The 12776-nt window shown below is 33.6% G+C and overlaps 1 protein-coding gene across 1 annotated transcript; it reads left to right on the top strand.

Annotated features, from left to right (window-relative positions):
* The first annotated feature begins 353 nt into the window (after positions 1-353).
* Positions 354-12728, top strand: LOC111308689 (lysM domain-containing GPI-anchored protein 2-like). Its single transcript, XM_022907225.2, has 4 exons — positions 354-1634; positions 11929-12049; positions 12151-12341; positions 12503-12728. The coding sequence occupies exons 1-4, from the start codon at positions 986-988 to the stop codon at positions 12592-12594; spliced, it is 1053 nt and encodes a 350-aa protein (XP_022762960.1). The 5' UTR covers positions 354-985; the 3' UTR covers positions 12595-12728.
* Positions 12729-12776: the final 48 nt, after the last annotated feature.

Genomic DNA, 12776 nt, shown 5'->3' with positions numbered 1-12776 from the left:
TTCTTTTTCAAATAGAATAAGAAAGGTATCTTACAATTTTTGTTTAGAACTCCGGTCTTTGTTTCTGGACTTCATCTGGTTGATCCTTGGAATGGTTATTGTAGCTATTTTTTTTTCAACTTTATTTTTTAATGGCACTAATCAATTGATGATTTAATCATAGTTACTTCAAAATTTATTGTTTGGCCTCGATGCATGATATATAGCTAGAATCAGAATGAACGAGTTGACTGGTTAGCTGACGACAATGGCGTAAAGACTCCGCTGGTCTGCCCCACTTACATCTTTTTCCGATATATAACGATTTGAAAGCTGCACGACAATAAAGAAAACCAATCTAAGAAAAGTTCGTCATTCACATGTTTGGATCAATCTCTCTGTTTGTATAAATTATTCATTTAAAATATGCAACCGTTGAAGTCAATTAGCCATTTTGGTTTCTTGTTGGAGCACTGCTGGTTGTGGTATTTGTCTTGATGAGAAAATTGTGGTCATTTTGGCCCCATTATCCTGCAAATGATGCCGGGATTGACTCAAATCATTCGTCAACCATTCAGATTTATCTTCTCCTTAAAATAAAACAAGTAGACTCCTATAATTCAGAACCCGGAATTCAATCATCGTTCATCAATTATGACAGATAAGAAATCCCAAGTTGCAAAAGAAGGTAGAATCTAAAACAGTAGTAGAACAAGTTTTCATCAAGGCAAAGCTCACATTCACACAATTGCTATATGTGAACGCGGAGAAGACAAAATTTGCCTCAAACGTGTCCAACCAAAACAAGACTAATAATACTCAAATGTCTGGCAGTCAAAATACTCAAATGTCTCCTTTAAAACTCAAACCAGATCCCAACATTTTCTTCTCTCCCACACCTCCGTTTTTCCACACTTCCAGCTTCCCTCCTGATGCAAAGCAACCCTGCCTAACCTAACTGACCCCACTAACAAAGAACAAGAAGAAGCTGCAAAAAGAAAGAAACATGGGTTTTGCTAAACTGTTTTTTCTCCTACCAGTTTTGCTCTCAGTTCTCACCCTGGAGTACAGCGCTGCTCAAGGCTTCAAATGTAGCTCTCCAAAAACATGTCGTGCCCTGGTTGGCTACATCACTGTCAACAACACCAACATCAGCGCCATTCAATCTCTTTTCAACGTCAAGCGCCTCAGGAGTCTCCTCGGAGCCAACAACTTGCCTCTTAACACTCGACGCAACCACACCATACCTGCAGAACAAGTCATCAGAGTCCCCATCAATTGTGTTTGCTACAACAACACTGGAACTTCCAACGATGGCACTATCTACACGGTTCAGCCAGACGACGGTCTATACCACATAGCAGCTGAGGTATTCTCGCGGTTAGTACTGTACCCGCAAATTGCAGCATTCAATGGGATTCCAAATCCGAATGTGATAGCGATAGGGCAGAAGCTGAAAATCCCGTTGCCCTGTAGCTGTGATGACGTCGGCGGCGAGAAAGTGGTGCATTACGCACAGGTCGTGCGGTCAGAGAGTACTTTGGGGGAGATTGCGCAGGAGTTTGGAACTAACGAGTCGACTCTGGCTAGGATTAATGGGATCAAAGCTGAAAAAGACTCAATAGCTGGCCAACCGATTGACGTTCCCCTCAGAGGTATAGTAACTTTCGTTTTACCCCTCTGCTAAAAGCTGGGTAGGTCTTGATATGTAGACGGTGTATCAATTTGGTCCACGCCGCGTCAATTGTACTTGGTACAAATAGGTAATTATATATATATATATATATATAATTTTATTTTTATTTTTTTATTTTACATTTTTATTTTATTTTATATTTATTTTATTATTTATTATTATTATTATTATTATTATATATTTTTTTCTTTTATTATTATTTTTATCTTGAGTATTTATGTATCTATTAATATATATATATTTTTATTATTATTATTATTATTTTTTTATTAATATTTATGTATTATCTGTTATTTAATTTTAATTTATCTGTTAATTTTTTTAGTTTATCTGATTTATTTTCATTTGATTTTTTTTATTTTTTTTATTTATTTGACTGAAAATTGGATTGAGATTCAATCAGAAGAGTCCATGTTGGATTCAATGATTGAATCCCGATCCAAAGAGGCCCTATAAAAGGGACCCTCTGAAACATAAGCAAGACACAGAAAAACAGTGAGCAAAAGCTACTGATTGAGAGAAAAATGGCGAATAGAAAATTATAGAAGGCTAAGAAAAGATTTAAAAGTGTTTTAGGAACTAGCAGAAATTTTTTGGAGATTTTTGAAGTTTTTTTTTTTGGGAATTTCTGGAAAATTCCATATTTCGATTAAATTTTTCGACGAAAGTTAAATTTTCTGGTGAAAATTCCTGCCAAGTTTGAAGTTTTCGGCCAGCTGCCCAATTTTCGGTGAAGGATCCCAGAAATCGACTAACTTTTCAGTGACCTTCCCACAAAAAACCCAAATTTCGACGAAAAATTTTAGAATTTGGTGAATATTTAACTGGAGTTCTTCGGCCTTTTTAGAGAGAAGCGAGAGAAAAAAAAAGGAAGAAAAAGAGAGAGGAGAAGCTTTCTGCCGAAAAACGAAAGAAATAGCTTTATATACCCTCTCAAAACGACACTGTTTTTGCCTTAAGTGACCCAGATGATTCGTGCGTTTTGTCGAGATCCGACCCGACCCAAGCGTTGACCCGCTTCTTGACCCACGCGTGTTTTACCTCCCCGAGCTGTTAGCCGAGTCAAACCGAGCCGTACTCCGAGCTGCTCCAAGTTTTTTTTTTGAATTTATTTATTTATTTTTATTTTTTTATTTATTAGATTAGGTTTATTTAATATTCTTTTATCTTTATTTTATTTTTATTTTTGTTTTACTTTTCTTTATTTTTTATATTTTTTTCTTTATTTATCTTCGCTTTTATTTTGTTTTATTATTCTATTTTCTTTAAATAAAAAAAATATTTTTAGGGAAAAGTTGAAAGTATCAATTTTTCTTAAAAATAAAATTTTAAAAAAGAGTTTTTGAGGAAAAGTTGAAAGTATCAATTTTCCTTGAAAATAAAAGTTTTCAAAAAATATTTTTGGGGAAAAGTTGAAAGTATCAATTTTCCCTGCACAAAAACAATCATTCTTTTCTTCCTTTTTATTTTGATTTTGATTTTGATTTTTTCTTTAAATAATCCAACGATGGAGCCTCTGCAAGTGAAACAGTAGTTTTTCTTGCATACTCTTGAGGTGAGAGAATTTTCTCAATTTTTTGCTAAAAGTATTAGAGTCAATTGAAAATAATTTTCAATAACTAATTACTTGATAAAATTTTAAAGCTCATTGGATAACATAAATTTAAGCTGGTACCATCTTTTGATGGGCGTTGTGAGGGTGCTATAACCTTCTTCACACGTAACCGAACTCCCGAACCCTGTTCTGGTTAGTAGACCTGGATCTATTCTTTTAGGGACCCTTAAACTTAAGTATTCCCTGAAAGGACAGATTTCTTAGGTTGTCAATCGCACTTAAATAAAAAAGATTGGTGGCGACTCCCTTAAGTTAATGTTTAGCGATAGATCCTCAGATCTAGACGTTATGACAGCTTGGTGACTCCACTGGAGACTTTAAGAGTCAGGCCAGCAAATAATCTATGTTATCCAAAAGCCTAATAAAATTGAACCTTTTTGTATATATGTGTTATTATTCATTCATGTTTATTTGCTTTGTTAATTATGTCATTCATACGCATGTACATAACATGAGCTCTACACCAGAGCTTCATCCCTCTAGGAGGGAGTAAAGTACCAATTACTTTCGTGAGGTCTAATGCCTCCGTAGTGGCTAGCGAAATACTCCCACTCAAATTGAACATTTTTCGCTTGTAACCTGTAATTGGTGAGGATTAGGGTGCCTTACTAGTTTGTGATGGATAAGGATGTAAGGAACAATTTGAAGACCTTTAGACTTTGACCTTAAAATCGCATATAGTGAACCTTAAGAGTGTCTAAACCTAGGATAGAGCTCTTTCTACCCAATGATAGATATATCCTGAAATTAAGACACAAAAAGGGTGTTTATCTAATCATTTTGATTGTTTAACTTTATGCATCATTTTCATTATCATATGTAACATTGTGCATCAATATCACTTTCATTTCATCCATGAAACTAACTAGGTTATTTGTCTGATTGTATGCATCTGCATTACTTTCATGATCATGTTTTAACACAATCATTTGCATCCATTTCATATTAGATTTCATTCAAAAAAATATACATTTCATTCGTGCATCAAAGCATCATACATAAAGCATAGCATAACATTTTTAATCATAATTATGGTGCTAAAGGTTCAAGGATAGCTTCATCTAGTGAGAACCTTGCCCATCGATATAACACAAGATCTAGAGCAAGACAAATAGAGCAGAAAAATTTTCATAGATTTGAAAAGATAGAAAAAGCATAAGAAAAGATTGAAAGTGAGCTGAGTAAGATTATTGATACTCTTAATAAGCTAAATAAGGGAAAAGGAGTTGAAGAAGATACAAGCCAACAAGTTTCCTCGTTGTAAGAAGTGGCTGACCTTTTATATCATTCAGGTTTTGGCCCACCTCAAGCCCAGTCTACTCAAGAGGTTTCACCGTAACACTTCACATATCCAACATATCCTGAAATACCGTCAGCTTCCAACCCAGGGCATTATAATAGCTATATAAATCCTGTCTTTACTGAAAAGATAATAAAACCAATTCTTGATCTAGATGGTTTGAAAGATAAGGAGAAAGAAAAGGTAAAAGTAGAAACTCAAGAAAGCTCCAAGATTAGTATGTTAGAGCAAAGGCTACAGGCTATTGAAGGATTTAGTTTTTATGGGTCAGTTGATGCTGCTGGACTCTGCCTAGTCCCTGATATGGTTATCCCTCATAAGTTCAAAGTATCAAAATTTAAAAAATATGATGGTACGAAATACCCCAGAACTCACATCACTATATATTATCAGAAGATGGTAGCTCATGCTCATGATGAAAAACTCTTAATGCATGTCTTTCAAGATAACCTTACTGGCTCTGCGGCCAGATGGTATGTTCAGCTAGACAGAACCCGCATTCGCTCTTGGAGCAATATGGCACATGACTTCATCAGTCAATATCGATATATTATCGATTTGGCCCTTGATCGTTTGTCTTTACAGAATCTGAAAAAAAAAGCAAACGAGTCTTTTAAAGAGTATGCCTAGAGGTAGAGAGATATTGCTTCTCAAGTACAACCTCCTCTGACTGAGAAAGAAACTACAGTGTTATTTATCAGCATTTTGAAGTCTCCTTATTATGAAAAGATGATAGGGAATGCAACAAAAAATTTCGTTGACATGGTGATCTCTGAAAAAATTATTGAAAGTGTCATAAAAAATGACAAGTTGAAAGGAGGAGAAACCAAAAAGGCATCAGAAAAGAAAGAAGCTCAAGCTCAAGCTGTGAGCTTTGATAGACAATAATTCAGGGTTATCAATCCTATCCATCCCAAGGTTACTCTTCATACTATCTTGCTGTGAATAATACCTCATCCTACCCATACCAGCTAGCTCCACAACTGCCTTATTCATCCATATACCGATCAATTTTTAGCCCTCAAGATCTTACATATAGCCTTAACATTCAAGCTCCTACAAGAACCCAAATTCGCTCTATTAATCAAGCAAGTGGTTCACGAGAACAACGGACTACTCGAGAAAAACTTCTATTTGATCCAATCCCTATGACTTATACAGAGTTATATCGAGAACTCTATAATAACCATTTGATTGCCCCTAGCCATGTGAAGCCGCTTAAACCACCTTATCCAAAGTGGTATAATCTTACAGCCCGCTGTGACTACCATTATGGAATTACTGACCATTCTACTGAAAATTACACTGCTTTAAAGCATAAGGTGCAACGGTTGATCAATGATGGAATGGTAAGTTTTGATCAAGGAAAAGCAACAACACATAATGTTAGCGTTCTGAGTGAAAGTCAAGAATAAAAAGGATCCAGAGAGTCACAATGAATTAAGGGACAAGATGTCAATAGAGATTCTTCACCTGATCGCATAGGGGGACAATTTTAAAGAATGGAGATAAGGCTGGTTGAAGGTTTCTTTTGTCATTTTAGGATTTTTTTTCGAGTAATTGTTAGATTTCTTTTTGCAATATGATTTCACTTGTTATCATCTTAATAAAGGCAAGTTAATACATTTCATTACATTTTTCTCTTTCATTTGACCATTACTCCATGCTCTGTTACCTTTCATAACTTATACTCCCATTCTTAAATTTCAGATGATGAATATTTAGACAATGATAACAATAATTCTGGGATTTAATTTTGAGAACTCATCCACATTAATATGAGAAGATGATTTGACCAAAAAAAAGGGTAAGCCATTACCAGAAGTGAAAGAGATATGTCTTGAAGACATGTAATCTTTTATATAGGATCATGAGCTTTGTTCAATAGATGATGTTCAAGAAAAGTATTCACAATTAAGATGAAAAATGACCATCTTTCTTTTACCATTCGAAAAACCATTTATTGCTACCCCTTTGAGCCTATTATGATTTCTTTTTCTGAGGAACCTCAACCGAAGATCACCCTCTACACTGGGGGCAATTTTTGAAAAAATCATAAAAGGTCTCAAAAATAATAAATAAATAAATAAATGCCACACATGACTTGGGGTAAAGTAATGAGAATCCTTTATGTGAGGAAAGAAAAAAGTAGTGAAACGATATGGGAGCAAAATGCCAAGTTGTATCAAATGATCATTTGGTTTTGAACCTTTTTAATACATGTTTTGAACCTATTATATCCATTTTTTATGACCCTTCACCTTGGCCTACATTACAACCTTGAAAAGTTCATTTGGATCAAGTGTGAATACTCAACTTAAATGATCATATGTTGAACGAAAGTATGCTCATGATGAAGTAATAGAATCATGCTACATTGCTCTAAAGTTTGATGTATGAAAGATATCAACAATAGATGAAAAATGAGAAAAAAAAAGATGATGAAAAAAAAATGAGAAAATGAAAAAAAAAGAGATTCAAATTGAAAACCTGAACGGGTGATTTTGGTAGAAAAAGATCCAGGTCAAATGGCTCACATGAATGAAAGATCAAAGGCATCTGAAGATCCCTAAAAAACTGGGGTAAAGTTCGCTAAGCTCAAGATGACTTCAGTAGTAAATGAAATGAGTTTTTAAAAAAAGAATCCTAGATTAATGTTGAGAATTGTCTGAATATTCATCATTTGGACATACCATTGATCCCAATGACATGTATCCAATTTATTTCCTTTCCCATTTGTTTTGTACCAAAATAGATCTTCATTGATTATCTTTACCATAATTCACCTTGTGTTCTCTTATTGTTTCACCCCTAGAATTAATTGAGAAAATGCTTGATTGCATTGTATTTATCGAGAATTGAAATGATAATGAATGAATGAATATGTGCTTAAAAGAGTCTTACATTCATTTGAAAAGAAATCTAAGATGATGGTGGTAGAAACCTAAAAGAGATGATTTGAAAAGATATATGATGTGACCAAATGGAGAATATGATGGGCAAATCTTGAAAAGTGGTATAATAAAGTGATGAGTACAAGGATGAATTGGTCGATATGACTTGCAAGTTATGATTGAATGATGAAAACAATCAATGGACAAAGTTTGTTTTGGAATGGTTAATGCTGAGACACCTGTAAGTAATGACTCAGTAATGGTGGATGAAACTTGTTCTGAAATTTTTTAATGCTGAGAATTCTATGAATGGTGGTCAAGTGATGATCGATTGATGAAACTTATTTCAAAGTATTGAAAAACTGAACAAGGAAGACATACAAAATAGTGAAGTTTTGAGAGCCACATTACCACAATTATTTAGGATTCCATGACATTATTGACGTCTGCATTAGATGCATCATGGGGCATCATTGTTTGAATAATACATGCACATAATTTGATTGGATATGCTTGGCACTATGAGAATATAGGTTACTGCATTTGCATCATTAAAAAGGCATATGTATCTTTGGTCATAAGATTCATTCATGCAAATTTTTGAGTCACTTGAAAAAAAAATTATGAATATTTTGATGAAAATTTTTGAGAACTCAAATGAGAATCTTTGAGTTTTAAAATGAGAATCTTTGATGAGTGAAACCCTAAAGTTCATCGAATGTGAATCTTCAAACAAATGAAAAGTTTTGAACTTTTGGATGTGGATCTCCAAAATACAAAACTTCAACCTTTTGGATATGAATTTCCAATGTTTTAAATGAGAGCCTTTGAACTTAGATGTGAAACTCTAAGTTTTATTGCATGTGAGCCTTTGAACTCAAATGAAAAGCTTTGAATTTTTGGATGTGAATTTTCAAAATTCAAATGAAGAGCTTTAGACTTTTGGATATGAATTCCAAGTTTGCCAAATAAGAACCTTTAAAAAGCCTTGAACTTTTGGATGTGAGCCTTCAAAATTCAAATGAGGATCTTTGATGCGAGTCTTACAAGTTGTAATGCAAATCTTGAAATCTTACAAATTTAAATGAAACTGAAATCTTGAGAATTAAATTTCAATAAATTCTTACAAAGTTGGAAGGCTCTTGCGAATCTGAACTTATGAATGTCAACTCAAATTGTGAATCTTCGAGTTCCCATTACAAATGTCTTCAATCACGATCTATAACTCCTTTGGACATGATTGTCAAGGAGTAATTTACTTTTCAAAGTCGTGGTGCTTCTGTTTAGAGGAGCAAGCCTCTGTTTAGAAGAGCAATTTACTTTTTTAAAGTCGTGGTGCCTCTGTTTAAAGGAGCAATTTACTTTTTCAAAATCGTGGTGCCTCTGTTTAGAGGAGCAATTTACTTTTCAAAGTCGTGGTGGCTCTATTTAGAGGAGCAATCTACTTTTCAAAGTCGTGGTGTTTCTGCTTAGAGGAGCAGTTTATTTTTTTTAAAGTTGTTAAACCTCTGATTAGAGGAGCCATTTATGTTTCTCAAAGTCATTGAACCTCTGCCTAGAGGAGTTTTTATCAAAAACAAAAAAAATAAAAAAAAAACAAAGAGTAAAAAGGTCGAGTTGAGTCTTGATTGGGTGTCTACGTCTTTGCGTAATTTTTGTTTCACAGAAAATGTGCAAAGAGAGGCAGCTGTAGACACCTAATTTGATCCAGGCCCGGATCAATTGGACCTAGTCCAAATGGGTAAGTCTATATATATATATTTTCTCTTCATTTTATTTTATTTTTTTGTATTTTACATTTTTATTTTATTTCTATTTTAGTTTTATTTTTATTATTATTTTATATTTTTTTTCTTTTATTATTATTTTTTTATCTTGAGTATTTATGTATCTATTAATATGTATATATTTTTATTATTATTTTTTCTTCTTTTTTTTCCTGTTAATATTTATGTATTATTTGTTATTTAATTTTAATTTATCTGTTAATTTCTCTGGTTTATCTGATTTATTTTCGTTTGATTTTTTTTATTTATCTGGCTGAAAATTAGATTGAGATTCAATCAAAAGAGTCCATGTTGGATTTAATAATTGAATCCCGATCTAAAGAGGAATTGTGATTGATCAAAAATTTTTTTGATCAATCTCTATAAAAGGGACCCTCTGGAGCAGAAGCAAAACACAGAAAAACAGTGAGCAAAAGCTACTGATTGAGAGAAAAAGGGCGGATAGAAAATTATAGAAGGCTAAGAAAAGGTTTAGAAGTGTTTTAGGAATTAGCATGAATTTTTTGGAGATTTTAGAGATTTTTTTCTGGGAATTTTTGGAAAATTCCAGATTTCGATTGAATTTTTCGATGAAAATTGAATTTTTTGGTGAAAATTTCGGCCAAGTTTGAAGTTTCTGGCCAGCTGCCCAGTTTACGATGAAGGATCCCAGAAATCGATCAACTTTTCGATGAACTTTCGACAAAAAACTTAGATTCTGACGAAAAATTTCAGAATCCGGTGAATATTCAACCGGAGTTCTTCGACCTTTTTAGAGAGAAATGAGAGAAAAAGAAAGGAAAAAAGAGTGAGGGGAGAAGCTTTCTGTCGAAAAATGAAGGAAATAGCCTTATATACCATCTCAAAACGACGTCGTTTTTGCCTTAAGTGACCTAGAAGATTCGCTCGTTTTGTCGAGATCCGACCCGACCCGAGCATCGACCCGCTTCCTGACCTGCGCGTGTTTTATCTCCCCGAGTAGTTAGCCGAGCTAAGCCAAAGTCCCGAGCCACTTCCCCGAGCCGTTTCTCTTCCTTGAGCCGAGCCTACTCCAAGCCGCTTCAGATTTTTTTTTTTGAATTTATTTATTTGTTTATTTATTTATTTTTTTTAATTTTTTTTAATTTTTAGATTAGGTTTATTTAATATTCTTTTATCTTTATTTTATTTTTATTTTTGTTTTACTTTTCTTTATTTTTTTTATTTTTTATTTATTTATCTTCACTTTTATTTTGTTTTATTATTCTATTTTTTTAAATAAAAATAAAAAAAATATATTTTTGGGGAAAAGTTGAAAATATCAATTTTTCTTGAAAATCAAAGTTTTCAAAAAATATTTTTGGAAAAAAGTTGAAAGTATCAATTTTTCTTAAAAATAAATTTTCAAAAAAATCAATTTTTGAGGAAAAGTTGAAAGTATCAATTTTTCTCGAAATTAAAGTTTCAAAAAAATATTTTTGAGAAAAAGTTGAAAGTATCAATTTTTTTTGCACAAAAAAAATCATTCTTTTCTTCCTTTTTATTTTGATTTTGATTTTGATTTTTTCTTTAAATAATCCGACGATTGAGCCTCTGCAAGTGAAACAGTAGTTTTTCTTGCATATTCTTGAGGTGAGGGAATTTTCTCAATTTTCTGCTAAAAGTATTAGAATCAATTGAGAATAATTTTCAATAATTAATTACTCGGTAAAATTTTAAGACTCATTGGATAACACAAATTTAAGCTGGTACCATCTTTCGATGGGCGTTGTGAGGGTGCTATAACCTTCCTCACACGTAACCAAACTCTCGAACCCTGTTCTGGTTAGTAAACCTGGATCTATTCTTTTAGGGACCCTTAAACTTAAGTATTTCCCGAAAGGACAGATTCTTTAGGTAGTCAATCGTATCTAGATAAAAAAGATTGATGGTGACTCTTTTAAATTAATGTCTAACGATAAATCTTCGGATCTATACGTTATAAGAGATGAAATAAATCAATAGATGAAAAGCTAGAAATTAGGCAATGAAATTGGACAACCTCTACAATTTTCTTAGATATTTTTCTGCCATTTCTGGTTAACCTTTTCATGCTTTGGAATTATTAAATTAATTAAAGATAATACTAATAGTAAGACTGATTTAATGGTGAGAACAGCCCAAGTTTTGTCAAATCATTATTATGGTATGGCCCACCACTTTAAAGTGTTTTCCCTTCCACCGCTGGTTTCCACTTGCAAATGTTTGATTTCATGGTATGGTCTCAATGCCTTTGGGTGTTGGCTATTTGAGATACATCCTCATCCATCTCGGATTTACGTTTCAGGTTATTTCCATCATATGTAGCCATGATGCTTTTGGGGTGATGGCAGAAATATTGTAGTTTTCATAGTTGAATTTTTAGTATAAGAGAGCTTGGAGAGTGATTGTTTTTCATATACAGATATGCTACTAATTATTTTTATTTTTCTAGATATATATTTATATGGTAAATATTGTATGAATGATTCCATTCTTTTGTTTTGTCCCACCAAAAGAATCCTATGATTTAGGTTTTAGCATATATATTTTCCATTACTCTGTACTTTTCCTCGTCTAGCTCCAATGATAGCAGACAATCTTTCATTTAGTCTCCAAAAGATTGTACGCTTTATGACCTAAAGTCATTGTAATTTGATGGTTTTCATCTCTTTCTACAGCCTGTGACTCATCAGTGGGAGATGACTCGTTGGACTACCCTTTGCTTGCTGCTAATGGCACATACGTCTTCACTGCAAATGGTTGTGTGAGATGCACGTGTGATGCTGCTAACAACTGGACGTAAGTGGATTTTCAAATGCCTTGTTCTGTAAGGAATTTGGCCTTTCAATATGCTAGTTTCTTCAGGATCTAATTATGTGTATCTATGCTGACTTGGTCAGATTACACTGTGAAGCATCCCGGAATAAACCATCCAAGTGGGATGCATGCCCATCTATGCAATGTGAAGGTTCAGCAGGTTTATCCCTTGGCGATAGTACCCCCTCGGGTTGCAATAGATCCACATGTTTCTATACTGGCTTTAACAACGCAACCATCTTCACACAACTTGTTCAGGACTCCTCTTGTTCAAGTAAGTAAATATAACCCTCTAAGCTGTCTTAATTTGCAGACATTTTTTCAGTATGTGGCTCATAGTCCAGGGCATGCAAGGGGCCATTTGTCTTCCAAATTTCAACATCTAGGAAAGGCCAAATCTTACAATCTTTCTGTTTCTCTGTTTTGAATGAACAGCATCCTCTCCAAGCAATGATGTTTCAAGAATCAGTTTGAATTGGGACTTTCTTTTCCTCTTGGTCTTGCTTTGTTTCCCTCCATTCCAGTAAAATGTTATTACTCTCAACAGGGTCCTTGTCCATCAACCTCTATTTTGCGGTATGAAAAACCGGGAGTTGAATATTGCAATGTAAAAGATGTTTCTTTTTTATGATACTGTATCAGAAATTATTGAATTGGTCAAGGCACATTCGATGTGGTGGTGAATAAACTCTTTCACAGTCACTACCTC

The sequence above is a fragment of the Durio zibethinus genome, chromosome 2, assembly GCF_047325235.1.
Source record: "Durio zibethinus cultivar Kanyao isolate XHJ-2024 chromosome 2, ASM4732523v1, whole genome shotgun sequence".
Lineage (NCBI taxonomy): Eukaryota > Viridiplantae > Streptophyta > Magnoliopsida > Malvales > Malvaceae > Durio > Durio zibethinus.
This window is presented reverse-complemented; position numbering and strand designations above follow the sequence as displayed.

What these genes read in the sequence shown, in the direction of transcription:
- LOC111308689 (XM_022907225.2), top strand. Translation starts at nt 986, where the DNA reads ATGGGTTTTGCTAAACTGTTTTTTCTCCTACCAGTTTTGCTCTCAGTT. An exon ending in GATTGACGTTCCCCTCAGAG is followed by an intron (nt 1,635 to 11,928) that starts GTATAGTAACTT and finishes CTCTTTCTACAG; the next exon opens with CCTGTGACTCATCAGTGGGA. An exon ending in TCAGGACTCCTCTTGTTCAA is followed by an intron (nt 12,342 to 12,502) that starts GTAAGTAAATAT and finishes TTGAATGAACAG; the next exon opens with CATCCTCTCCAAGCAATGAT.